The sequence below is a fragment of the Ailuropoda melanoleuca genome, chromosome 1 (assembly GCF_002007445.2).
Source record: "Ailuropoda melanoleuca isolate Jingjing chromosome 1, ASM200744v2, whole genome shotgun sequence".
NCBI lineage: Eukaryota > Metazoa > Chordata > Mammalia > Carnivora > Ursidae > Ailuropoda > Ailuropoda melanoleuca.
This window is the reverse complement of record NC_048218.1, coordinates 198,785,158-198,812,120: the sequence shown is the minus strand read 5'-3', so window position 1 is coordinate 198,812,120 and position 26,963 is coordinate 198,785,158. Positions and strand designations below refer to the sequence as shown.

The 26,963-nt window shown below is 38.8% G+C and overlaps 1 protein-coding gene across 1 annotated transcript in view; it reads left to right on the top strand.

Moving 5' to 3' along the window:
- The window catches only part of KDM7A (lysine demethylase 7A), a gene marked incomplete at its 5' end in the record, with an annotated part of 193,591 nt that extends 166,628 nt beyond the window's left edge, over positions 1-26,963 (top strand). Inside the window, 11 exons of the mRNA XM_034637975.1 lie at positions 1,370-1,461; positions 3,708-3,797; positions 10,719-10,928; positions 12,580-12,704; positions 12,916-13,070; positions 14,312-14,409; positions 14,905-15,053; positions 15,188-15,396; positions 16,749-16,834; positions 19,486-19,759; positions 20,406-26,963. Coding sequence (XP_034493866.1) covers positions 1,370-1,461; positions 3,708-3,797; positions 10,719-10,928; positions 12,580-12,704; positions 12,916-13,070; positions 14,312-14,409; positions 14,905-15,053; positions 15,188-15,396; positions 16,749-16,834; positions 19,486-19,759; positions 20,406-20,500 — 1,583 coding nt within the window. The remainder of the gene's footprint in view (positions 1-1,369; positions 1,462-3,707; positions 3,798-10,718; positions 10,929-12,579; positions 12,705-12,915; positions 13,071-14,311; positions 14,410-14,904; positions 15,054-15,187; positions 15,397-16,748; positions 16,835-19,485; positions 19,760-20,405) is intronic.

Sequence of the window (26,963 nt, the reverse complement as noted above, 5' to 3'; positions counted from 1 at the left end):
GTACTCAGAACGTTCAGAGCCTTTTTCCACCTTTTCTTTCCTCGCTAACATAGACCCACCCCTCAAGTGATGCTTTTTCCTAATGTCCAAGAGGGGTTCATCAATCAACTTTTTAGAACAAATTAAGAGTTTATCGGAAAGCTAAAATCTTGCTGTTCCTCTTCCAGCCACAAACAGCAGACTGCTTAGTCTTAGAATAATGATTAAGCCTTTGTTTTAGGCCATTAAGAGTTCAGAAATATTGAGGTCTGATTGAAAACATGATCCTATACATTAACGACTTCAAAGAGATTACTATAAAAGGATATTCGTAGGTCAGGTTTTAAAATATTTTTATTTCATCAACTGGGTCAGTACAGGATAGGATACTTGGCAATACTAGTGAGTCAGTCCAGTCCCACTAAGGCTAGGGCAAAATGAGCATTGTACCAATTGCCATCATCCTAGGCATTCATCCTGGAAGCAGGGATGGTAGTCTCGTTATGCCACATTGTGCTCTTTTGTCCCTGATCTTTTAACTTCCCATTGTGGCCTGTTATTTACTAGCTCTCAGGCTGTTATAAAGCTTATATGATGGGTTAAATGAGGATAGATTGTATGAAACTTAACTGTGTTTAGTGTCAGTAATAATAAAACAGTGAACTAATTTTGGATGTATGTAAGTGAATTAGCAGAAGTGAAACCTTTTGCTTTTGCTTTGACTTACATGAATTTATTTTAGATCGTATCTAATATATTTTGTGTGAGTTTCAGATAATTTTTAAAGACCCAGAGAAGATGTGTGTGTGTGTGTTGGGGGGGTGTTTGCCTTTACATTCGTGAATTCTGCCATACCTGTAGCTGACTGTATAGACCACACACTGCATATGTACACACGGTCCTAATAGTTTCAGTATTAATTATAAGGCTCACCTGGGTCACCTGTACCGCTGGCTCAGCCTTGCCAGTACCTTTGAAACATCCAGTCATCTTTTCCCATTGCACCCTCCTCCCTACCTTCTAAAGAGAACCCCTATCCTGGTTTTGTGGTAATCCTTTTCTGTGGTTTTATCAGCTGTGTCACATGTGATAAAATCGTTTAATGGTTTCCGTTGTTAGAGTTTGTGTGAATAGATCCATACAGACATTGTCCCATGCCTTGTCTCTTACTCAGCGCTGTCTGTGAGCTTCCTTTTACTTGGAGCATTCGGTACAACCACATTTAATGTCATTCCATTTCTTTTTCATTCTTTCTATTTCACTTTTTTCCCTCTCTGGGAATTTGAAAGTTACACAGTTTGATAGTTGTTGGTTGCTCAGCATCTGAAACTAACCCTGTTACCTTCGGGGCAGTTTAACTCCTTTCCCCACCCCACTTCCATCCCCACAGAGCTGAGAGAAGATGGTTTCCAGCCTCAAACTTACCTAGTACAGGGAGTGAAAGCACTGCATGCTGCTTTAAAGTTATGGATGAAGAAAGAAGTAAGTCATTTTCTTTGGAGAAATAATTGTTATTGTTTTCGTTTCTGTGGGAAGATCAGAAACGAGTCCTTACGCGGCTTTGGCAGCATGTGGGTGGTGGCAGTCAAGGGAATGGAAGTCATGCTTTGGTACAACCTCCATTTTATTATACAGTGTATACGAGTGTGCTGGCGTATGTTTATATTCATTAAAATAAAGTACTTCAGTATTTCTTTAATTTTTAATCTGGAAAAGAAAGTAATTCAAGTAGATTTAGGGTATTGACTAAGAAATGAACATGTAGATATAGGATAATAATAAATAACTTTGAGCTCACATCTGCTTTCGTTATCCCCATTTTACATATGGAGAAGCTGAGGTTCAAAGAATTTTATAACTTGCCCAAGATCTCATGGCGGACTTTGGGCTAAAGCTTGATCTCTGACTGCAAAGCCTGTATGCCTTTCCCTCTGCTAGACTTTCATAAAAATGAAGGGAACGGGAGGTCAAGGTTCAAGCAGGAGCTTTCATTTTCACTAATAAATGTGATGTTTGCATTTGAATCCTCCTACCTCCAAGAGGTCATCCCAGGTCCTCATTTGGAGTCAGCATGTCCGTGTCCTTCCCTTATGCTTATGTAGCACATTTCTTGTGCCAGTGGACTTAAAAGTAATGTCCTATCCCCTCATTAGGTTTATGAGCTCTTAAAGACCAGGGACTTGCTTCTCTTTATTTTCCTCCTGGAACGTTACATGCAACTCTTTAATAAGTGATAGATATGTATGCTGCTGAAAATACGTTTCCATACTAATGTTTTGAATGTCCACTTGAAATAAAAATCCTGCTCTTAAGAGATACTGGAGACAGTTATTAATAGGTTACCCTCCCAGTAATTTTTTACTCCTTTCACATTATTATCATTGCTCTTATGTACCCACTAGAGCAAGGCACTGTGGAAGCATTCAGGAAAGTAAAAATCAGGTCTTCCTGTGTCAGAGGCATCATCATCTAGATGACAAGTAAAGGCATAAGTAGATTACAGAACTGTATAACCGGATAATAACAAAATAAAGTCTGTGTTGCAAAAACTATATAATTTGTTACCTGCTGAAGGCTTTAGGTAAGTTGTTCTCAGAGCTGTGTGTCTGTCAGAATCTTTTAAAAAATAAGCTCCTTGGATCCTCCCTGAGAGATACTGATTTAATAGATTGGTGGTAGGATCTGAACCTCTGTTTTTAACAAACTTTGTAGGTGATTCTGATGCACAGTAAAATTTGTCAGTAATGAGTATTGTTAATCATGACATTTGACGTGCTCTTTTAAAAGCATGATGTTTGCATTTAACTCTCTGTTCACCTTGTGCTACCATGAGAAGCAGCTCAGCCTAGTGGTCAAGAGCATGGACTCTGGAGTCAGATGTTTGGATTCAAATCTCAGCTGTGCTGCTAATAAACTAGCCAACCTCTGTGCTTTCATTCCCTCAATTGTAAAATGAGAATAATAGTAGTCTCTCTGTCATAGTGTTGTTGAAAGGATTAATGAGTGAGCACTCATAAGTGCTTAACAGTATAGAATCTTGACCGGGGCACAGTTAGCACTTATTGTTACTGTTGTTACTAGTTTGTTTTAACAAATTATGCTAAAACCAAGGAGAAAATGTAAAGCAAAAGTAAAAACTAGCATATTAAATGCATCTAAAAAATTAAAATGTTCTTAGATACAAAGGTTAGTATTTAGAAATAGACATAAGAAATAATGACAGTAGTTTGCATTTGGGTAGATATGGTAACTCACCGATTCCTCTCCTATTGATGGGATCTTTTTCCTAGTAAAAGAAAAAAGTTTACAAAAATTTATTCCAAATTAGACCTCCCATAGGAAATAGGATCATTTTTTTATGCCTGTGTTCCCACTTATAAATCCTTATGTATTATGAATTAAATGTTGGACTTAATTACTTTACTAATTATAGTCGTAGTTAGAATCACAGGAGGCTTTGAGGGATAGAGTACAGGGTTACTTCTCAGTATAAAGCAAAATTCACTGTGAGACTGTCCATCTTTAACTTAAGCTAAGGGGATTTTGTAAGTTAATAAAGGATCGCCTTAAAGAGTATTGTACCAACTACATGAGCTCTGAGACCTGGCTTACAAGTATTTTGCTATGTCTATAAAATCTAGAGAATCCAAAATTTGTTTAGTAAATAGTTTTTATCTGTTATAGTGTGAATAACTTTGGTTGTCTTATCTTTGTTAATCCAAATATAGCTTGTATCTGAACATGCCTTTGAGATCCCAGACAATGTCAGACCCGGACATCTTATTAAAGAACTTTCAAAAGTCATTCGAGCAATAGAGGTAAGAGTAGAAACTATCATCTAAATGCCTGGTTACTGTCTGCTTTGAGAAGCAAATGGATCTGCCATCACATTACAAACATTCAAAAGCCCTTATAGTCTTTGAAATAGAATGAGCTGCATCTTGGAAGGAATCTCAGGTTTTCAGGCTTCCAAAGTCCTACAGAGAAATTGAGAGTATTGTATCCTAATGAAGTAATGAGGAAGCAGTTACCAGTTACTTCAGTTTCTTCAGCTTACTCCAAGAATAAGAAATACAGCATACACAAAACTTCAGATTCCATTCATTTCTGCTGTGCAGAGATGAGTATGTGTTAAGTAATTAGAGGAAGAGAGAAAATGTGAGGTGGGGTGAATAGAGCCAGGTGAAGTTGGTTTGGAACCTGGGATGCCTCGCACTGGGGGTGAGGCAAGGAGACCCCCTTGACTGAAGTATTAGAACAACTTGGTTACGTAAATACCCCTTGATAAAAGCCCATCAAATCTGAGATTAGGTGTTTTAATTTATTAGTTAGGAACTATTCTGGGTATTAAAGGAGATTTTAATTAAAATAATTCTTCAGTAAGGTGGTTCTGTTAGTGTCTAGCTTGAACTGAAAGAAAATTAAGTGGAGGAATGGAGGCTAACTGGTAATTTAACAGATTAGGGCTGTGTTTGGGGAGTGGAGGAGGTATACATCTAAGAAATAAATGCTGTGTTTAATGTCCTTGGATAGAATATTTCATATAATTTTCATTTTGTTCAGATATGGCAGAAAAATATTTTCTATTTTTAAAGAGTAGTAGTGATTGCATATCAGTAGATTTTTAAATCAAAAGTCACATATATAATCTTAAATATATATGTAGATGTATAAATATATAAATCTCAATATGACAACCAAAACTAAGAATAAACTCAATAAGAAAGGTGTAGGTCTGTATGAAAAAAACTATAAATCTTTACTAAGGGGAGTGAAACAATAGTTGAATAAATGTCATTTCTAGAGTACGTCAATTCTAAATTAACATTACACATTTAAAATGCTGAGTTATACCTGCAAGAATAATTGGGCAAAAGTAGCCAACAATGTGTTGTTGTTGTTTTTTTTAATTGGAGGGTTGAGAGTACAGAGGAAGCAAAATGGCTGTAGAAAAATGTGCAAAGAAAATAAACATATTTCACTAAAGAAGAAATAGAAATGCCAATCCAATAAAAATATAAAAAATGTTCTCAGTATGTGAAAAAGTATCAGCCACGTTTTGCCAAATAATTTATGATTTCATATGATCATTTATCTAATGGACAGAGATAAAATTCTATATTCTTGTCCTCCTGGTTAGGAAATATAAATTAGTTTGTGCTTTCTAAATGGCATATCCCTTAATTGAGCATTTTCCCTTTAATAAAATAAATAAGAGGATTCTAATTAAACTTGGTAGATGGGCCATACCTGTTTCCTGCTCTCACCTGTTGGAACTAAAATGATAGTAAAAGAATAAAAAAGATAATTCTTGGGGCACCTGGGTGGCTCAGTCGGTTAAGCGTCTGGCTTTGGTTCAGGTCATGATCCCAGGGTCCTGGGATTGAGCCCCACATCGGGCTCCTTGCTCAGTAGGGAGCATGCTTCTCTCTCTCTCTCTCTCTGCCTGCTGCTCCCCCTGCTTGTGCTTGCTCTCTCTTTCTGTATCAAATAAATAAATACAATCTTAAAAAAAAGAATAAAAAAGATATTCCTGAAGACAAAGAGAATAATAGAGATGAACTCCAGTGCAGTTTTGGAAGCTGGAAAGCAAATATACAAGTGATTACTGATTTAGCAGGCTAGAGAGAGCCAAAATCTGTGTGGGCAGAGGGAGAAGCCCAGAGGCAGGTCTTACTTGTACAGAAGAACCAACAAAAAGCCAGGAATTAGGGATGCTTGGACCCTCTGAATGTAAGAGTGGAGGTGGGCTTGAGAACAGGATTAATTATAGGTCTGTTTAAGACACGAATTGATCGGGGCGCCTGGGTAGCGCAGTCGTTAAAGCGACTGCCTTCAGCTCAGGGCGTGATCCCGGCATTCCAGGATCGAGTACCACATCGGGCTCCTCGGCTAGGAGCCTGCTTCTTCCTCTCCCTCTCCCCTGCTGTGTTCCCTCTCTCGCTGGCTGTCTCTCTCACATAAATAAATAANAAAAAAAACTTAAAAAAAAAAAAAAAAAAAAAAAGGAATTGATCTCCAAATCCCTATCTTAACACATGCTGAAAACTCTAGAGGTTTAGTTGTTTGAGAGATTGAACTTGAGACTGGACTTTGGGACACTGAACCCAGCTGAGGGACATGGGTACCATACTGAAAACAAGAGGATTAAGTGATAGTCTACATAGTGAATGATTCTTTTTCCACTTGACTTTCCAAACACCGGCACCCTGGCCTGTACCTTCCAGGCCAAGAAGATGATCCACTGAGAGTGACCATTTGGAACCTTCCAATGGAGGTTTCCACCCAGGCAGCTTCCTGCAGTGAAACCCAGCAGTTGACAAAAGCCCTGCTCACACGGAGCTCCCAGTTAGCTTTTTTCTTTTTACATGCAGTGAAATGCACAGATCATAACAGTACAGTTTGAGTTTTGACGGAAACTCAGACGCCTGTGTAACGAATATTGCCATTGAGACCTATAAATCATTTTTGTCACCCCCAGAAAGTTCGCCTTTCTGGTCAGTCAGACTACCATAAACTACCACCATTCAAACCTGTGTGGCTCTCGTTGCAGGTTAGTTTGCCTGTTTTTGAATTTCAAATAAAGGCAGTCATACAGTGTATCCTATTTTTGTGTCTGGCTTCTTTCAACAGAATGCTTTTGAGATTTGTCCATGTTGCTGCATCTGCCAGTAATTCTTTTTTTGTTGCTGAGTGGTATTCCATTGAATGAATATACCGTGATTTGTTTTCCCTTCTTCTGTTGATGGATATTTGGGTCATATACAGATGTGGCCGGTATGAATAAAACTTATAAACAGCCTTGTATGTCTTTTTGTGGCAAATACATGTTTTCATTTTTTGGGGGTAATTAGTACCTGGGAGTAGAGTTAGCAAGTCCTAAGTGAATTTCCACTTTATAAGAATCTGCCACACAGTTTTCCAGAATGGTTGTGCCACTGTCACCATCAGTGTGTAGGAGTTGTCATTGTTCTGTATTCTTGCTAGGGTTCAGTGTTTTCCATCTCTTTAATTTTTGCTTTTGTAGAGAGTATGAAATATGATTTCAGTGTGGTGTTAATTTGCATTTTCTTAAAGACTAATGATGTTGAGCACCTTTTGTGTGTTGGTTATTTGTATATCTTTTCTTATGAGGTACCTGTTTGAAGTTTTTGTCCATTTAAGAAATTATGTTGTTTTTATTGATTTGTAGGAGTTCACTATATATCTTAGACACAAGTTCTTTGTCATTTGGCATGCACGCATTCATGAATGATGAATATAGTGAATATTCACCCACAGCCTGTGGCCTATCTTTTCATTATCTTAATGGTGTCTTTTTATGAGCAGAATTTTTTAAATTTTGAAGAAGTCCAATCTATAAATTCGTATTCTTATTTATAGTTAGTATTTTTTAGTGTCCTAAGAATTCTTTGCTCACCCCAAGGGTTGAAGATACTCCCCCCGCCGGAAGCCTTTACATTTGGGTACGTAGCTAATCTTGAATCTTTGTGTGTAGCATAAGGTAAATTTAAGGCACTATTTTCCTCCCATATGTTTATCTAGTTCTCTTACCACCATTTCTTGAAACCAATTAGCTTTTTTTTTTTTTAAAGATTTTATTTATTTATTCGACAGAGATAGAGACAACCAGCAAGAGAGAGAACACAAGCAGGGGGAGTGGGAGAGGAAGAAGCAGGCTCATAGCAGAGGAGCCTGACGTGGGGCTCGATCCCATAACGCCGGGATCACGCCCTGAGCCAAAGGCAGACGCTTAACCGCTGTGCCACCCAGGCGCCCCCCAATTAGCTTTTTAATGCTTTCTCTTTTAAAATGCATGGAGAGCCAAGAAGAGTTTTGAAGACAAAGACCAAAAATAAAGGAGAAAAAGAAAAAAAAAAGTATTTGAAGGAAATAAATAAGTTCTTTAGCTCAAAACCCAAATATAATTGATATCCTTGAGAGAAAAAAGTACATAAATATTGTCTCCATGAAAAAAGAAGAGGCAGCTATAACAAAGGAACATTCAGAGAAGAAAGAAAAGGGGTTCTTGGAAATTAGAAATATATAGAAACAAAATATAGGGAAGGCTGGGTGGCTCAGTCGTTTAAGCATCTGCTTTCGGCTCAGGCCATGATCCCGGGGTGCTGGGATCGAGCCCCACATCAGGCTCTTAGTTCAGCGGGGAGCCTGCTTCTCCCTCTGCCTCTGCTCCTCTGCCCCCAGTTTATGCTCTTTCTCTCCCTGACAAATAAATAAAATCTTAATAAAAACAAAAAAAACCTCCTTTCTGTCTTAAAAAATTTAGTAAAATCATTGGAAAATAAAGTTGGGAAAATCTCTCACAAAGTTTAAAAAAAAAAAAGACTAAAATAGGACAGAAAAATTTGAAGGTCATTTTACATAGTCACCATCAAAATAATAGGAAGTCCAGAAAGAGAACATAGAAAACAAGGAGAAGATAATCAGAGGAATAGTCAAAGAAAATGTTTTAGAATTGAAGGGGCACGTCTTGCCTACAGAATGCTCAGTACAGTGAGTGAGAAGAGACCTGTGCTACGTAGTGGTTACATTTTAGAATACGTGTAAGAGAGTATATCCTGGGATCAAGCCACACAGCGGGCTCCTTGCTCAGCAGGGAACCTGCTTCTCGCTCTGCCTCTGCTCCCCCTGCTTGCGCGCTCTCTCTCTCTCAAATAAATAAATGAAATCTTTAAAAAAGGTGTCAAAGAGGCAAGATCTCAAAAAATTTACCTCCCATGAATCCCTTCTCAAGAAACTCTTAGAGAGGGTGCTGTTCCAAAAGAGGGAAAATAAGCCAAAAAAGGAGCTCTGGAATTCTTCCAACAAATTTGGAATACCCAGATGGGCAGAGAGCAGTGAAGAAAACAGAGGCCCTGCCCTCATGGAGCGGAGTAGGAAGAGGCTAGCCATAAATATTTTAATGTTTCAGGAATTGACAAATGCTATGGAGAAAAATACAGAAGGGGGAAAAGATACGGAGTGACAGCCAGCGATGGTGGTGGGGGGGTGCAGTTTTAAGTGGTGGAGTGCAAGTGGGGCAGGAAAGGTTTCTGATGACCTGTGCAGGCCTGTAGAACAGCCATTCTAGGTTGGATCAGGAGGATGAAGTTGTTTATCTGAAATTCAGATTTAGCTGGGCGTCTTGTACTTTAGCTGGCGTTCCTGCCTAGGAGGGATGCCTCCAAAGAAAAATAGAAAGTTGATAGATTACCTAGTGTGTTTGAATGTTTGCATTCTCCCAGTGAAGAATTTTGGGATCAACTAGTGATAGATACATAGAAAACAAAGCAGCTGTGGAGTTGAGACAAGATGTAAAAGAAAGGAAATGTAATAATATATTACGTGGCACTGGGTTGTAAATAATTTTTACCGAGTTCAGTTTACTGAAGGAACAGGAAGTATGTGTACATTTAGGAGCAGTGTGCGAGGACTGAAACTTCATCTTGTGTAGTAGTTCAGTGACGTCTGCAGCTGAAAGGGGGCCTGGCCGGCTCAGTCAGTAGAGCCTGTGACTCCTGGATCTCAGGGTTGTGGTTTTGAGCCCCACGTTGGATATAGAGATTACTTAAAAATAAAATCTTAAAAAAAAAAATTAAAGCTGGAAAACCAAGAAATAACAGTTTAAACATACTAGAAATTTGGAGGCAAATTTACCACCACCAACAAAAACAGCTATAAGAGTTGCAGGTACTGAGTATAGACCCAAAAGGATTGAAAGCAGGATTTTCTCATGTGTCTGTAGCAGCAGCATTTACAGCAGCCAAAAGGTAGAAACAGCCTAATTGTCCATGATGGAGGAACGAATGAACAAGAAGTGGTATATACATAATAGACATACAGTGGAGTATTATTCAGCCTGCAAAAAGAAGCAAACTCTGACCCATGCTACAACATGGATGGACCTTTCCGATATTACATTAAGTGAAATAAGCCAGTCACAAAGGTGCAACTATTGTGTGATTCCACTTACATGAGCTCCCTAGAAGAGTCCTATTCATAGAGAGAGAAAGTGGAAGGTTGCCAGGGGCTGGTGGTAAGGAGGAATGGGAGTTACTGTGTAATGGGCACAGAGTTTAAGTTTGGGAAGATGAAAAAGTTCTGGAGGTGGATGGTGGTGTGTGGTTGCGTATCAGTGTGAAACGTCCTTAATGCCGCTGAACTGTACACTTAAAAATGTTAAAATGGTAAGTTACATGTTACCTCATATGTGCCATAAAATTATGTCTATGTCACTACAATGAAAGGAAACTTGCAAGTGGTTGCCTCTGGAGAATGGGAATCAGGGATGGGGAAGAGTATACCGCTGCTTTTCATGATACATTTATAGAATTAATTTTTAAAACTACACAGATTGGTGGCTTTGATTTAAAAAGCAATTACTGATTTATGCAAATATATATGTGAAAGAATGTTCATCATAGGAAAGAACTGGAAGCAGCCTATAATTACTAGTAAGTATTGGGTTAATAAGTTATGCTATATCTATACAGTGGAATACTACCCAGCTTTTAAAATGATATTTAAAATCAAAGAGACATGTTTACAGTATATTATGTGGGGGAGAGAGGGGAATAAAGGTCTCAGCAAAGCTTATGTTGAATCTTACAAGTGTTACTATTTGGTCTTTGTTATTTATATGAATAGTTTTTGTTTGTTAAAATATTTTTACAGCCCATTATTGAGTCAGGTATATATGTGCCCTTGTAATAAAAACACTCTGAATTTAATTTTTAAAGGAGGAAAATGGCAAACCAGTTAAATCTCAGGGAATTCCTACTGTGTGTCCAGTTTCACGATCCTCAAATGAAGCGACTTCCCCATACCATTCCCGACGAAAGATGAGGAAACTTCGAGATCATAATGTCCGAACTCCTTCTAACCTAGACATCCTAGAGCTCCATACAAGGGAGGTCCTCAGGAGGTTAGAGATGTGTCCATGGGAAGAGGCAAGTATGATGTTTCATGGTTATAGAAAGAGACTTGGTTGTTCTTGAAAGTTCTTTAAAGGAATGATAAAAAGAATTGTCTGGTGATGTTTGTTTGCTAATCTCTGCTTAGCATTGTAGGGGCCAACAGTACTGACGTCCGTGACAGGGAACACGCTTCAGCTTTCTAGGCGTGAATGTAGTAGGCTGAGTAGATCTCATTTTCTTTGCAGACATGTATCTTGAGTGTTTACTAAATAACCCTGTGCTCTTCTAGGCCCTGGGAAAGTTACCAGGGTGAGTGAAACTTAAGTCTCTGCCATTGTGTAGCTTCCATTCTAGCTCAGGTTGGAAGAATGGGAAAGAAGACATACACTAAAATAATTTCCGATAATAAGTACTATGAAGGAAGCTGAAACAGTAGAGGGAGAGAGAGTAAGGGGGCTGGGCTGTGGTTGGCTACATTAGCCGTGGCCGTCAGAGGGCCTCGCGGGTGGCGGCGTTTGAGCTGACGGATACTGGAAGAAGTCAAGTGGATGCAAAGCTTTGAGGAAACAGAGGGGAGAGCAGGTGCAGAAAGCCTGTTCCTCTCCCAGCAGTACCAGCATGGGCACCTATTGGACTGGGAAACTGTTAGAATAAACACATTCAAATTTGGGAAATGCTGGCTTAATGGACAAAGGGGAGGGGGCGGGGCCTTTTTAAAACATGGTAGTGAGTTTGTGATAAGACATATCATCCATCATTTCACATCTTAAGTAAAGGGCAGGAATAATTTAAAATGAATAAGATGGAATTATTTCTGAATTAAAATATTTGAAGAAATTCTATAGAAATGGTAACTTAAAGGTTTTACATTTAAATAATTGTATTGATATTGTTTTAAGCTTTTGTTGTTCTGAACCTCTTTAACCCATAGCCATCTGGGAGAAGATTTAGCTTATGGAAGGTTCTATTTATTATTAAAGAAAAAAATGGGGTGCCTGGGTAGCGCAGTCGTTAAGCGTCTGCCTTCGGCTCAGGGCGTGATCCCGGCGTTCCGGGATCGAGTCCCACATCAGGCTCCTCCGCTGGGAGCCTGCTTCTTCCTCTCCCACTCCCCTGCTGTGTTCCCTCTCGCTGGCTGTCTATCTCTGTCACATAAATAAATAAAATCTTTAAAAAAAGAAAAATTTCCAGAAAAAGGAAATGCTCTTTTTTAAAAACCAACTGTTGTGCTTTTATGTCACACAGTGGCCTTTGTCCCCAGGGCTAGCAGTTGGTGATCTAGGAGTTGCTGACAGTTCCTTGTGTGAAGAACGAGGGCTTAGGTCAAGGGTAGGATGACCAGGAAGGACCCAGCAGCTAGTGCTTCAGTGGGAAGGAACAAGGAAAAGAGAATTCCAGCACATTAAGGCGCTGCTCCTCCAGCTTTTCAGCTTTCTGCAAGAGTGAAATGTCTTTGAATTTACTTGATGTAAAGTTTACATTCTGCTTTATTGTTAATGGCCGTACAGAAAGATGAACCATAGTCATGCTTTGGTTTTAGGACCCACTTAGCGTCAGAGCCTCACACCGTACGCAGTTTGGGAGGCAGTGCTGTGGCGGGAGGCGGCGCTGTACCGGGTTTCTTTAGTCAGGCAGGAATATCTGAGGGCAGATTGTAAGTTAAGTTCTGTTTTTATATTTTAAGGACATCTTGAGCTCTAAACTGAATGGAAAATTTAACAAACATCTCCAGCCGTCTTCCACAGTACCTGAATGGAGGGCAAGAGATAATGATCTACGATTACTGCTGACAAATGGAAGGATAATTAAGTATGTAAAGTAGATCAAAGTGTCATACAGATGAGTTTTCACTGATTCCCCTGTTCATTTAATCCCTGCTCCCTACCAGTGCACATCTGACTCAGATATGGGGAAAGTGTCTCAGTTCTGCACTCCAACTGGAGATTAAAGGGGAGGGTATAGAACTTGGCTGTGATGTTGCACTGTTTTGTGACTTGATTATTTTCCCCTCTATGTGCAGGGATGAGAGACAACCCTTTGCAGATCCAAGTCTTTATACAGCAGATAGTGAAAATGAGGAGGACAAGACAAGGACAAAAAAGGCAAAAATGAAGTTGGAAGAGAGTTCGGGAATAGAGGGGATGGAGAATGAAGAGTCTCGAAAACCACTTAACAGTATGTTTGTTTTAATGGTCTTTTGAAAGGTCTGCTTATAACTATGTGATAATATGTAAAGTCACTTGCTAATTTTAAAGTTCTTAAGTTTGTAGTAGGATTGAAAATTGTCATGTCCCTAATACTCTTTTGAAACATCTGCAGTATTTCTAAGTAGTTTATCCATCAGGGAAATGTGAATGTGAATGCCAGCTGAGGTGTCGTGCCCAAGGAAGGTCTTTTTATTGACGAGGGTATGTGCTGGTCAGTGACACCCTTGTCAGATGACAGTTTTTACAAGAGTCACATGAAAGCTTGTGCATTTTATGGGCCTCTACTCCAAATAAAATAGTCAGAAGTTTAATACAGTTTCATATATAATTTTAGCTAACATGTGTATGGTTTTCAGAATTAGGAGACATCTGTAATTAGCTATCTGAAGCTATTAGTAATCGTGTATTGTTCTGTTTGATTGCCTGTTGACAGGAAGACCTCTGCTTGGTTACTGATTGGTTATCATCAGTGTGACAAATAGGAACACCTCCTCCTCCTTGAGATCTTTCTTCTTTGAGAGAAGTCTTAATTTCTTAGCATTCTTCAGGGCTTCCGTATACCCTTCTGTTTTAAAAAGTGGTTAAATACTTTGATAATTTGACAAGAAAAATTAACATTTCATCTGTGTTGAATACCTCCGTTCCTACTAATTCTAAGTGAATTTGGTATTGCTGTCGTCGGTGACTCTGCATGTGTCACGTGCCAGGGGAAAGGCAGCCAGTCAGTGGAGTTAGCAAGCACTTGTTACTTGGCAGTGCCACGTGGGAGAGAAGGGCAGTGGTAAAGCCTGGTTTTGAAGCTTGTTGAATTCACTATCTACTTGAGTGCTTCTGAGGTTTAGGAGAGTTATCTTTTTGTTTTCTGTTGAGAGAAAAAATGCAAGAGGGAAAGTGAAGAGCATCTTGTAGCCAATTTTAGTGTTGGAGGTTTTTTTCTGGAAAGAAATAAAAAATTTCCACGCGAATGAGGAATGTATCATCATGTTCAGTAAATGCCACGAACGTTTTAAGAGTACAATGCAATCTGTATCTTGGTCAATTTGGGAGAAAGTCTTTGGGGGAAGAAAGGAATGAAGAAGATGAAAGCAGTGGAAATGGACGGAGCTGGAGAAGTTGAGACCTGCACGGAAGCCAGTCCGACATCAGGTACTACCCTGTTCCTAAGCTTCCACTGACTTTTTCTTTTTCTCTCTTCCTTTCTCTTCGCAGGGTTTTTTACAAGTGTGAAATCAGAACTCAGGAATCGATCATCAGAATATTCTGATATTTCTGATTCAGAAGACTCTGGACCTGACTGCACTGCACTGGTAGGCCTGAACCCCTGTGACTTGTGCTTTATTTGATGGAAAGAGGACACCTCCTTTTCTTCACCTGCGGGGAATATAAACTACAGCTTTTCCCAAAGCCTGTCTCCATGACCTTTGTGACACAAGGTCTTCCCTGTAATGGTAATATCACACACACACACATGCACACACATGCACACACGCACCCTGTCATTGACTGTTTACATTTGATTAACATAGCTTTTGTCTGGTTTTAGAGAGGGAAGATGGAGATACTGTTCTTACATTTCTTATATTTCATTTTACTTTAAAGAAAACCTGTACTGTATGTTTTTTACTAGGGAATTACGTACTATAATTACTAGAGATTTTAACTCTGTCATAGGAAATACAGAAATAATTCCATGATAATTAAGATTCTAACTTTGCCTAGACTGATACGATGTTTTTGGTTAGTAGAGACTTACTCAGATTTCTTACATAGATTTGCTTCCATTTAATTATTTCTTATCTCAGAAAAATAATTTTACCACTGAAGAGTCTGAAAGTTCAGGTGATGAAAAAAAACAAGAAATAACATCAGACTTCAAGGAGGACTCTACTGTGATGAGGAACTTCCTTCAGAAGGGCCAGAAGTCATCTAGAAGTGAAATTCCAATTAAAAGGTAGGCTTACTGATTTAGAAGTCTTATTACATTGTGATGTAAAAACTATATGAAAACATTTTTTAATTTTAAATTTTACTGTAGATGTCAAAAGAAGAAATAAGCTCTTGTCCTTTTGCTTACCTTCTCTTTAGGGAATGTCCTACCTCGACGAGCACAGAGGAAGAAGCTATTCAGGGCATGCTGTCTATGGCAGGGTTGCACTACTCCACATGTTTACAGAGGCAGATACAAAGCACAGAGTGCAGTGGCAAAAGAGACTCTCTCCAGGATCCCGGCAGCTGCCACAGCAGTAACCATGAGGCTAGACAGGTGTATCGCTGTGATAAACCAGTGGAATGTGGTAAGAAACGTAAATGATCAGACTCTAAAAAGTAACATAGGACCCCCAGCTTCAGAGCTCTGTAATCCTAGTTGAGGTTAGACATTATGAATAACTGTTAATCGCACATCTGTAGTTGGAAATGGTGTTAAGCATGTTGCCCCAAAAATACATGATGTTGACAAATATAAGATGCGGGTTATAAGAACTCAAAATGTGAATTAATGGCTAGAGAATTGTGTTCATTGGCATAATCCTACCACTGCTATTGCAAGATACTTAGTACTTATTCCCTTTCATAAGCTTTTCGGAGTAGAAGGAGTGTTGAGATGTCTTACATGGTCCGCTAGGCTTGAACCATCAATCCTCTTTCCTTTTGTGGGAGGGAAAACAAGTTTTGATCTGTTTCTGGTTGAGGACATTCTCTCTCTTACTTGAAAAAGAAGTATTGGAAAGAGAAGACTCAGGGACAGTACCAATGATGGCTATGTAGCGTTTTGTTCTTTGTGCCTTTGGGAGAAATTTTGTTGCCCAAAAGTCTGAGGAGGATGGGAGAGAAGATGGTACCACATTAAAACCAAATGCCTGCTGTAGAAATTGTGTTCATTCTGGTCTAGTTGTGTGAATTGTATACCGGCAACCTGACTTCCATTTCACTTAATTCTTGAAACCACATTTTTGGTGTATGTAATAAGACTTTTACAGGTAGAGGCAAGGAGACTTAATGAAGCTAATTGAACTTGCCCGTACTTACTTAGCTATTATTTTCCAGTGGTGTTGGAATTGGAATCCAGGACTGTCTGATCTCAAAATCTTGACTTACTGTGTAAGAGGAAACCAAGGTTTAGAGAGGTTAAATAACTTGCCTAAAGATGCATCGGTAATGGAAAAACTCAAATTCAGGTCTGGGTTTGTCTGTCCACACCATTCTCTCTCCCTGTGATTTCTTTGGTCCTCACGTGAAAAGAAGTCTTCTATGAAAATACCGCAGAATTCAGGCAAACATATGCCTTTATTCTATATGGAAAAATATACCAGTTTTAGAGAGAGTATATTGCATTTGGCTTTTCCATCTACAACAGATGGCCATAGAATTTGACTCTGGATCTTCCAGCATCTGGCACAAAACCTGTCATATAAAGACAGTCTCTGAGAGACTTGAAAGAATTAAATGTTAGATTGTGAGCTGGTGCTCTTTTGTTTTTGAGAGGGAAAGCAGTGTGGTGAAAAGTATATGAGTAAATAAGAAGTTAACATATTCGTGTTTTAATAAAACGTCGACCTAAATGTACTTTTAGCTTTAAACATTAGGTTAATTTTGCTAGTTATGATCAAGTTTGTGTGGAGATAATTTAATTAAAACTTCTGTTTAGGGTACCATGTCAAGACCGAAGATCAGGACTTGAGGAGTTCTTCCTGGATTAAACAATTTGATACAACGTCCAGATTTCATCTTCAGGTATATGCAAGGCTTGAAACATCAAAAGAAGATTTAGGATCATCATTAACTCTGTTTTTGCTTTCTATTTTTTTACTGCAGCCAGTAAATAGCCATTAGATCTGGAAAGCTAAAAAATAATTTACAATTAAATTCACCTTTGAACAGCTATCCGGTTTTAGGAATTCTGATGTAACAACTAACGCAAGGCTCAGGGATAGACTGTGATCTGGAAAAGAATAGTTTATTCAAGGAAAGTTAAAAACTCCTGGCAGCCAACACTTCTAGGTTATGTCTGACTAGAAGGAAAGGAAAAAAAAAGAAAGTACCACAAGGATCTCTTTTTAATCTTTGACATTGTTTCTTGAACATTTTTAGACAGCAAATTTCTTTGAGAATTTGATGACAGTTATTGACTGTCTTACCAGAAAAATATTCATCATGAATACTGATTTCTCTGTAGCATTTTCTTATGGTTTGTGCCCCACCCCTTACACCAGACCGTCCATTGAATCCTGATTAAGAGCCCTTGCTCTAAGAGAAGACACTTGAAGCCTTGGGATCTCAGTGTATTAATGCTTATACCAAACAAAATGAACCCCAAGGAGCTTTTTGGAAAGCCACAGCTTTACCAGTAGCACCAAACAAGAAAGCGATATGACCTCCTCCTACAAACTTTGGAAGATGCCAGCCAAAGGATCAAAATTATCATGTTGCAGAGTAGAGTCCCCTAACTTCTTCTTCCCCAAGCGTACTCTGAGTAGCGGACTCAGGTCTTTTAGGTAGGCTTCATGCTGGGATGTAGGCTCCAGTGCGGGGCATGAACTCATGACCCTGAGATGGAGCCAAGATTAAGAGACGGATGCTTAACCAACTGAGCCATTCAGTCACCCCTTGTGGGTGGTTTTCATTTTCTTCATTTGGTTTATCTACGTTTTCTAAATACTTACACATTTTACAGTAAGAAAAAGAGCCAAGTTATTTTTTTTAAGGCAAGATTTTGTTAAGTACAAGTTCTTTTAATAGAAGAATATGTTCCAGGGGCTCCTGGGTGGCACAGCGGTTAAGCGTCTGCCTTCGGCTCAGGGCGTGATCCGGCGTTATGGGATCGAGCCCCACATCAGGCTCCTCTGCTATGAGCCTGCTTCTGCCTCTCCCACTCCCCCTGCTTGTGTAACCTCTCTCGCTGGCTGTCTCTATCTCTGTCAAATAAATAAATAAAATCTTTAAAAAAAAAAAAAAAGAATATGTTCCAGAATCAAAGGTCAAGGAAGGAATCCTTTAATATTAGTAATTCATTTATTCATTATATGATTTTATAGTCTCTCACCAGTTGTAACAGTTATAACTTACTAGCATTACAGGATTCAGTATTAAAAGTAAGCTATTATTGGGGTGCCTGGCTGGCTCAGTTGGTAGAGCATGCAACTCTTGATCTCAGGGTTGTAAGTTTGAGCTTCATTGGGTGTAGAGATTACTTAGAAATAAAATCTTTTTAAGAAAAGTAAGCTATTTTTTAAATCTAGCTGTTGTTTTTATAACTGTCTTTGAAAATAGAGAAGTAGAGGACAGATAATTAGCAAGATCACCTTAGAGAAAATCAGATTTCTTTTGCCTCTAGTGTTGTTTTTAAAACTTATTTGACCATTACAGAATCTGGAATTTATTTTACATCACACACACACATATGCTAGTTTCATGAAACATCACATCTTCAGCATGCTCTTTTTAAGTTTGTATTTTCCTTTCTTTTAAAAATTCTGGCCATGACCCTTTCCATTGGTTTCAAGACCTACCCATCCGTAGCATTGTTTGTTTTTTCCTGATGGTTCCTTCGGTGATCTCTTAAAGGGACTGAAGGAAGAATTGTCAGAGAAAAACCAGGCTTAGGGCTCAGCACCTAGGTGCTTTTTTTAGCAGGCAATTTAAATACAGTGGAGACGAACCTTAACAGAAGTTAGATTCTAAAAAAGATATTGCATTACACCGTGAGAGATAACACGGGAGCTGTGACGTGCTGAGGAAATGGTAGGCCCACACGTCCCAGCCACGTGTTCCTTCTGTGGCATGTCATGACATGTGGAGAATGCCATATTATAATAAACAATATATGTTAGATATTATATATAGTTATATGTAAATATACAAATTTACATATATATAAAGTGTATATATATATACACACACACACACACAAGCAAAAATGTTTCCTTCTGGACTTAAGTTATGATGCAAAACTTCAATACTTGAATCCTTTCATGCTGTCAGGTTTTGGAATGACACGACCATCCTGAAGGGGTGGTCGTCTGTGGCTGCTACGTGTTAAGAAAACCCAAGTTTAGGGGCGCCTGGGTGGCACAGCGGTTAAGCGTCTGCCTTCAGCTCAGGGCGTGATCCCGGCGTTATGGGATCGCCCCACATCAGGCTCTTCCGCTATGAGCCTGCTTCTTCCTCTCCCACTCCCCCTCCTCCTGTTCCCTCTCTCGCTGGCTGTCTCTATCTCTGTCGAATAAATAAATAAAAAAATCTTTAAAAAAAAAAAAAAAAAAGAAAACCCAAGTTCAGTAGTCTATTTCTTTTCTCTCTTGACTTGCTATTGCATAGAGAGGTTAAATACCTCACTTATCTTAAAGAAACTCTAAAAATCCAGCCTTATTTCCTTCCTTTTTTAGGATCTAAGCAGAGGCCAGAAATGCATCAAAAAGGAGGGTTCATCAGAAATCAGTCAGAAGGTACAAAGTAGGAATTCTGTGGACAGCAGTGGCTCAGCCCCTCAAAGTGGGAAGTATATGCAGAATTCAAGCTTGATTTCGGGGGCATGCCAGATAAATAATGGCAGCATAAGCCCAGAAAGGCCAGTTGGTGAAACTTCCTTTTCAGTGCCCCTTCACCCCACCAAGAGACCTGCATCAAATCCACCACCTGTCAGCAACCAGGCAACAAAAGGTAACTTTCACACATCTGCAGGCTGAGTGTATTTTTGACCGTGTATGACGGTGACTTCGGCAGTTCAGTCTCTGTCCTCAAGCTGCTCCCAGCCTGATGCACTCTGGACAGCGCAGGGATGGCAGTATGCACAGGTCACTGTGGGAACAGAGGAGAAGGCCACCTAGGTCAGTCCTGAGGATTGGGAGTGGCTTTCTGGAGGGGGCAGTAGGTCCCGACAAGGATGGTAAGGGCTTAGCCCTGCTGGGTTGGGGAAGTGACAGGGTAGACCACCCTGGAGGTCAGGGAGATAGTATGGCCCACGGTAGCCAGGTGAGAGACAGTATGTGGGCGATTTATGAAACTGCAGTCAGTTTTGTGGCTGAAGCACCGTTTGATGCAAGGCACTCTCGGTCAGGGCTCCTGTTCAAGAGAGAGAGGCTGGGATCAGACTGTGGGTCGGCCTGGTAAGTCATGTGAAGGAGGTTGGCCTTTATCTCTCAAGGAATGAGCTGGGAGGTTTGAAACAGAATTCCAGGAGTGTGACTTTGCTGCTTCGGCCACCTGAAAGGCTTGCTTGCCGTATAGCTCTCCTTTTAAGTCTTGCAGGTGCTGTTGGTCAAGAATGGATTTCACTATTATTTACACTGTTGTTGCTGTCTTATAGGTAAACGTCCAAAAAAAGGAATGGCAACAGCCAAACAACGTCTTGGGAAGATCCTGAAGTTGAACAGAAATGGCCATGCCCGATTCTTTGTGTGACGGGGCTGCCGTTGCATCCCCTCTTTCCTTTGGAGACAGACTAGTTCGGGGTGGGGGGGCGCGGGAGCCTGGAGCTGCCGCCACACCCCCGCCCGAAGCAGTTTGCATGTACAGTAGAGAACACTGCCTGAAGAACAAAATGAACCCGATGCTGCATTTTCACTGTGCCACACCCACTCAGCAATAACCGCTTGGGACCTGGTGGGGGAGAGGAAGAAGGAGGGTAGAACCTTCAAAAGAGACCTTGAACTGGAACAGGTCTCTTGTCAGGGCTTGAATTTCATTTTGTTGTTGGTAGTGTCTTGATTTATTTTCAGTGGTAGGGTAAAGAATTATCAATAATTTATTTAACAGATTTTTTTTTAAAGTTAACAGCTTTTAAATTCTTTCTTTTTTAAAGCTATTTATTTGGAAGATTTCTGGAGAAATATCTCACTAATTTAGATTTAAGAATGTGAAAGTTTTTAAATTATTTTTGATAGTGTGTATGTTACGTGTGGGGAAGAGCCACAGTAACAGTAACTAGTCTGGACTCTTAAATTTGATATTCAGGTTAAAGTCTTAAACAGGGATTTGATGCATTAATTATTTTAAATTAAGATGTATATGAAAATCATTTTATTTTATATATTTCATGTGTTTTTTATAAGCTATTAGCTTCGCTTTTGCTAACATCCAAGGTGCATACTGTTATCCAGGTTGATTACCTTATATCCCACCTTCCCTCTGCACTCCCCATCATTTTGTGACGACGCAACAAGACTCTTATCTTTGCAGGGAAACACTTTCACAGCCAATGTGTAAGAATTACATAAAAGATCCCACATTTCTCATTTCGTTTGACATTGCAGTTTTCTTCTAATTCTGTAAAAATAGGCTTCTTGCATCTTCATTTTTGCTGAGGATATCTGGGTCCCAAAGAGAACAGCTTTAATATCTTTTTCCTACTTGTGGGAAAAGGATTATAAGTTTAGTTAAATTGTCATGTTTATAGTTTTTCAAATACATTTGTAACTCCAGAGGGCCTTCTTCATACTGCTGGTGTTGGAGGGCAGGGCGAGCACCTGCCACAGAGGTTATATTTTATGACGCTTTTATTCTGTGTACCTAACTTGTTGGAAAATAATGAGATGTGGTTTGACTTAGTATATTCAAATCTGCATAATAAGCCGTAATATAATAGGACTATACTATATTGTGTAGAAGCAAGCATGTTGGAGTAGATCTTTTGGGTGTATGTGTGTTTAGTTTCTTATTTCTTAACCTTCTAAAGAATTACTTAAGATACGGATTTGGAGTAAAATGGGTACTTCTTTAAGTTTCTTCCATCCGTCCTAACTTAACCAGTGCATATTGAGATTAAGTATCTGGTTGAGCTTTAAGGAATCATTTCTCTCCTATATGCACAGTTCTTACTAAATGCCAGTTTTCAGTTGCTTGTAATAGCTTATGTTTTCCCTTTTCCTCCCCATGGCATAAAAATAAGTGATTTCTGGGGCTGGGGTGAAGATATTCCCAAATCTGACAAAAGAACATTTTACAAATTTCTGCAAAGAAAATAGAGGCAAATAGGATTAAATTTATTTTTATGGAGAAGTAATATGGCCATATTATGGATTTGTCTCTTTTTTACTCAGCAAGGTAGCAGGACTTTCCCCTTCTGTATTAAGTATCACTTGAAGAGCTAAGAAAAAAAAAATTTATGCCATCATCTTTCACGGTTGCATTTGAATGTGTATTTTCAAAGGGAGATATTTCTTATTCTGTCTCCATTCCAATATCTCATGGAATAAATACATGATATCTTATGGATTAACCTTTTTGGTCCAAGTGACTGGACCAAATTCTGGGTCTTATCTAGGTGTCAGGAAAAATAATTTTTATGGAAATACTAAATGTCTGTGAAGGGCCTACTTAAACTCTGTCTACACTATGCCAAAACTGGTTAAGAGATGGGTATAATCAGTCATTTGTTTGGTCATTGGATCTCAGGATGTCAAAAGTTGGGGTTTGACTGATTTTCCTACCTCCCAATATATTATTGTGATGGTTTGGTTTTTTTGTAGACACCGTTTTAGCGTTAGAGTTCACATGATTTTGTTTTGGTTTAAGAAATCAGAATTATAATTCCTTCTTCCAGCTACATCATGATCTGGGTTCTTTTGTTTTCTTTACATTTTTCATTGCTCTAAGTATTTTTAAGTACCTGACTTCTTTTCTTTAGCTATAAAAATTAAAATCAATTTATTTTTATGAATTAAAATGGTGACCAGTATCTGCCCTGTGTACTTAGGCCAATAAACCTAATTTTAAGTAGCCAGTATGTAAGTATTAAGTGAAGGTACTGTGGATTCATTTTTGGCAGGTTTAGCCCATGAACTGGCTAAGTTAAAAAAAACTTTCAGTAAGGTAATCTGACCACTGAAACAATTCCTGTATCTTTTTCCAAATTGGTGAAAATTCAGCCTACTAGCCCAGTGAGTGGCCTAGTCAAATTTCTTCTAAACTTACTGATCATGATGCATCCCTTTATCTCACGGAAGTGGCTGGACTTGGAGGTGACTGCAGCCAGGATCTGGACGCAGCTTTAATAGACAGCCTTCCATGTTTTCCTCAGTCTCCTTTATAAACTCTTATCCCACACAGATGCTGCAGCTTAGACAAGGAGACAACAGTGGTGGCATTTAGCTAGTTATGTGCAGATAAATAGGTAAAACAGTTGCAACTTAACATACGCTATTTTAGTAGTAGTAATAGATAATGATTTTCTGTATTGACTCAAATAAGTGACTTCTGTTAACCTGGGATCCCCTGTACTGTAACTTATAATGTCACATAATATGCTTTCCAGAATTGATTGATGATGTAAACAGTCCAAAGCTGGCGGTTTATAGTAGTTCAGCATCCTAGAAATACACTGAATTTCGTAAGCATCAATTTTTAAGCATAATTAAAAATTCCTTCTGAAATCATAGAAACTCAGAGAAAACAAGACCGTCATTGTCACGACTTAAATACTTAGCTTGAAATCTGATCTATTTTTTAATAATCCTGACTTTTGCCTTTCAAATGAGCTCTACTATATTGACTCTTATGACGGCAGCACGTATTTGCAGAGGACTCTGTGCCCAGTGCTGCTTAGTACTGTGGGGGAATATAAAGCTGATGCTGTGGTCTCCGCTCTTAAAGGTATCTTCTCCAAGAAATAAGCAGTATTATTTTCATTTCTAAGCAAACTTTAAGCAATAGAGGGCCCGTGTATTAAGAAAAATAGCATAACTTTATTAGTTTCAACTGAAATGTACAACTGTAGAAGTGGAAGTCAATTTTTTTTTAATTTTTAAAATTTAAGAAACATTTCAAAAGTCAATAGTTTAATGTTGGTAGTAGAGGGGAGTGGTATATAGCATGGAAGGGAGCACAAACCTGGGTTTTTGTCCAAGTTCTGTCATTTATGTGTCAGCTGTGTGACTGTAAATAGGTCACTTACTCTTTCTGAGTCTTGATTTTTTCATTTGTAAGTTTGGATAAAAATGTGGTTAAGAAAAACATAGAAAAGCGTTCCTTAGTTACTAACACTTTATACTTGCAGAGAATTTATCATTATTTAAGTTACAAACGACAGTGCACATTTATATGCTTTCTTAAATGAAAACTATTACTCATAAAATTTGTTTCATATCAAGTATCTGCCCAGAGCATGCTACCTAAAACATCTGAAGACTCTCTAACAAGGTGTTGAATTAAAATCAGAGTCCATGCTTGAAGTGTGGGGGGGGGGGGGGAAAGAAGTGAGATAGTTTATGGATAAGAGTGAGAACGTTTATCCCCAAGTAATCATCAAGATGATTTAAAGGAATTCCAAGATGGTTTTAGGTTTTGCTTGAAGAGGAATTAGGACAGTACTGCCGCACAGATTCTGCCTACTCTCCAGGCGCTAGGTAAAGGTAAAATGAGTCATGGAATTAAAATGATGGAGCAACTACCCAAGGAGCTAGGGGAAAAAATAGATGGTGGTCAGAAGGTGGGAACCAACAAAGACAGCTCAGGGTTGGCTACCAGCAGCTTGCTGGGTAGAGGGAGATAGCACTGTAACGGTGGAAAGGAGACTTGACATCATCGAAGGTGAAGATTCGTTCTGCCCTTTTCAAGAGATGCTCTCTGTAGTGCTAGGGCTACTCCCCGAAGAGTGGATGCATAATTGTACGGCCCACTCGACTACTGCCAGAAGTAACTGTTGCAGTATGTAAAGCATTTTGCAATTTCATATTAAGAAATGAGGACTTAATAATGTAAATCTGGAAATTTTTCAAAAGCTCATTTTCCCCCAGTAAATATTAAGCTAATTGCTCCCTCCGAAAAGAGAAGCTAAAAATCATCGGCCATTTTCAGATGTCCTAGGCCTTTATCTAAAGCAGTCTTGAGAAGGTTGAGCTTTAAATCGTGAGCTTAGGAAAAGAATGTTGTCAGCAAATAAAGGAGACAGATGAAAGCCAGGAGTGCAGTGACTCGCCTGGGGTCACAGTGGACCCTAGAGCTCAGGTACCTTGCTTCCTCAGACCGCCCCTGTCGTGTGACATTGTACATGCTCTGCTCATCCAGTGGCAGTGAATGGTCACACGCTTACTGCAAGGCAGGTGGAAAGAAAGGGGCGCAAATAATGGACTTACTACATTGCTGATGAACGTAATGTAATTTTAATACTGTAGCCTTACTAAAAACCCTTTTATTTTGCTTTTCAGTGAACATCATGCCATAAGTTAAATATTTGATACCCTTACATAAACAAAAAATTTTAAAGTAAGGTCGTTAAGACAAATGCCTATTTCCAAAGCAATTAGCTTATCGTGACTGTGGTTTTATTCTTTTATGGTATTTTTTTCCCTTTATAATGGGTAGGGAATATAATACTCACTTGCCTGCATTCTACCCCTTAGACTCTCACACTCGCCCTTGGTGCCCTTGCTAGTGTCCTAAAGCTTTGTCTTAATAAGTGCAAAATTAAATTTTTTGTTAAAACCGTTTTGAAACTGTATTCAGTGATTCTTCCAAGTTTATCTGCTCTGCACTATTTCACTAATAAACCCTGGCTACCACGTAGCCCTTGACCTCCAAGTAGTTTACCTATGCAAGACCTGTGACATTCTGAATTCAATTTTCTTTATTTCAGAAAGCAGTCCTAAAGGGAACTTAATCATAAAGATAAACCTTGCCTCCACCCAGTTTTATTTTGGCCATTTCCTTTTCAAAATGTCAGCTCCTTTTCCCCCAAGATTTTTCACCAAAACAATGATCATAAGTGCTGGAATATATAATATTTTGCAGGAATAAAGTAACCCAGACATACTCTTCTATTTCTTTGGTCAATTTTGGTTGGTAACAGTTACCAGCATTAAGTGTGATATATAATGAGGAGTTGATTCCTTGCCTAGAATCATTTCTTCCCTCTAAGATTCGTAAGTAACCTTTTATTTTTACATATAAACTTCCACATTATAGTCAGGGACCTGAGGTGTAACTTGGTAAGTGAACCCCAAGGTTATTTTATCTTGCAAAAGAAACCTAAACCAAACTAAGGGCCTTACATTTATGGTTAGACTGAATCAAAAGCTATAACCTCAATTTTTCAAAAACAGCTTCTGACTGCAAAAGCAAGTCATGCAGTTGTTAGATATGAAATAGCACTGATCAGGAAACACATATGCATCTTTGCAGACTGTATTTCCTTCTGAAAAGACTTTTCTACTTTTAATATAAATTAAGCCATAACAGTTTCATGCTGTGGAAAGAGGGTGAAAAGGTTCATTTTAAGAGATTATATAATATGAATTTTCACATTTACTGTGAAATGTCTAACTTTGCCAGTGCTTCAGCAGATTTTTTTTGGGGTGGGGATGGGGGTGTAGAGGGTGGCGATGTGGGGGTAGTATTGGTTTTAGGGGTTTTAAATCTGTGAAATTTGAAAAGGGGACAGTTGTTGGCTATGGTATTTACTAGTTTTGTAGTAATGTTTTGCTAGCCTGACTGACTTTCCTTAACTGATTTTTATGCCCATGGTCCAAGGTGACTGTTACCCTTTCTTGTTTGGGTTGTCTGCAGAGTAGTGTCTTGTCTGTTTGTATAGGCAGTCAGTATGTGTGCACATGTGTGTCCTTTGAATACAGAAGCACACGGTGTGACAACAGAGTGGGGTGTGGCTGGGAAATGGGATGCTGAAGCTTTAAGAGCATTTTTTTAAAAATTCATAACAGTATTTCCCATCTTTTGCCTGCAGGCAGGGAAAGTGTACAGTATTTATTTTGTTTCTCTTTTAAATTTGTAAGTCTTTAAGTAGCTTACATTGGTTATTATAGGGGAGGACAAGTGACTTGTTTAAAGTTGTATTTAGTATTCTTACTTTCCAATTTCTGTATTTTAAAATATTGAAATTAAAATTGTATTACTTCTGTTTTGATTTTTTTTA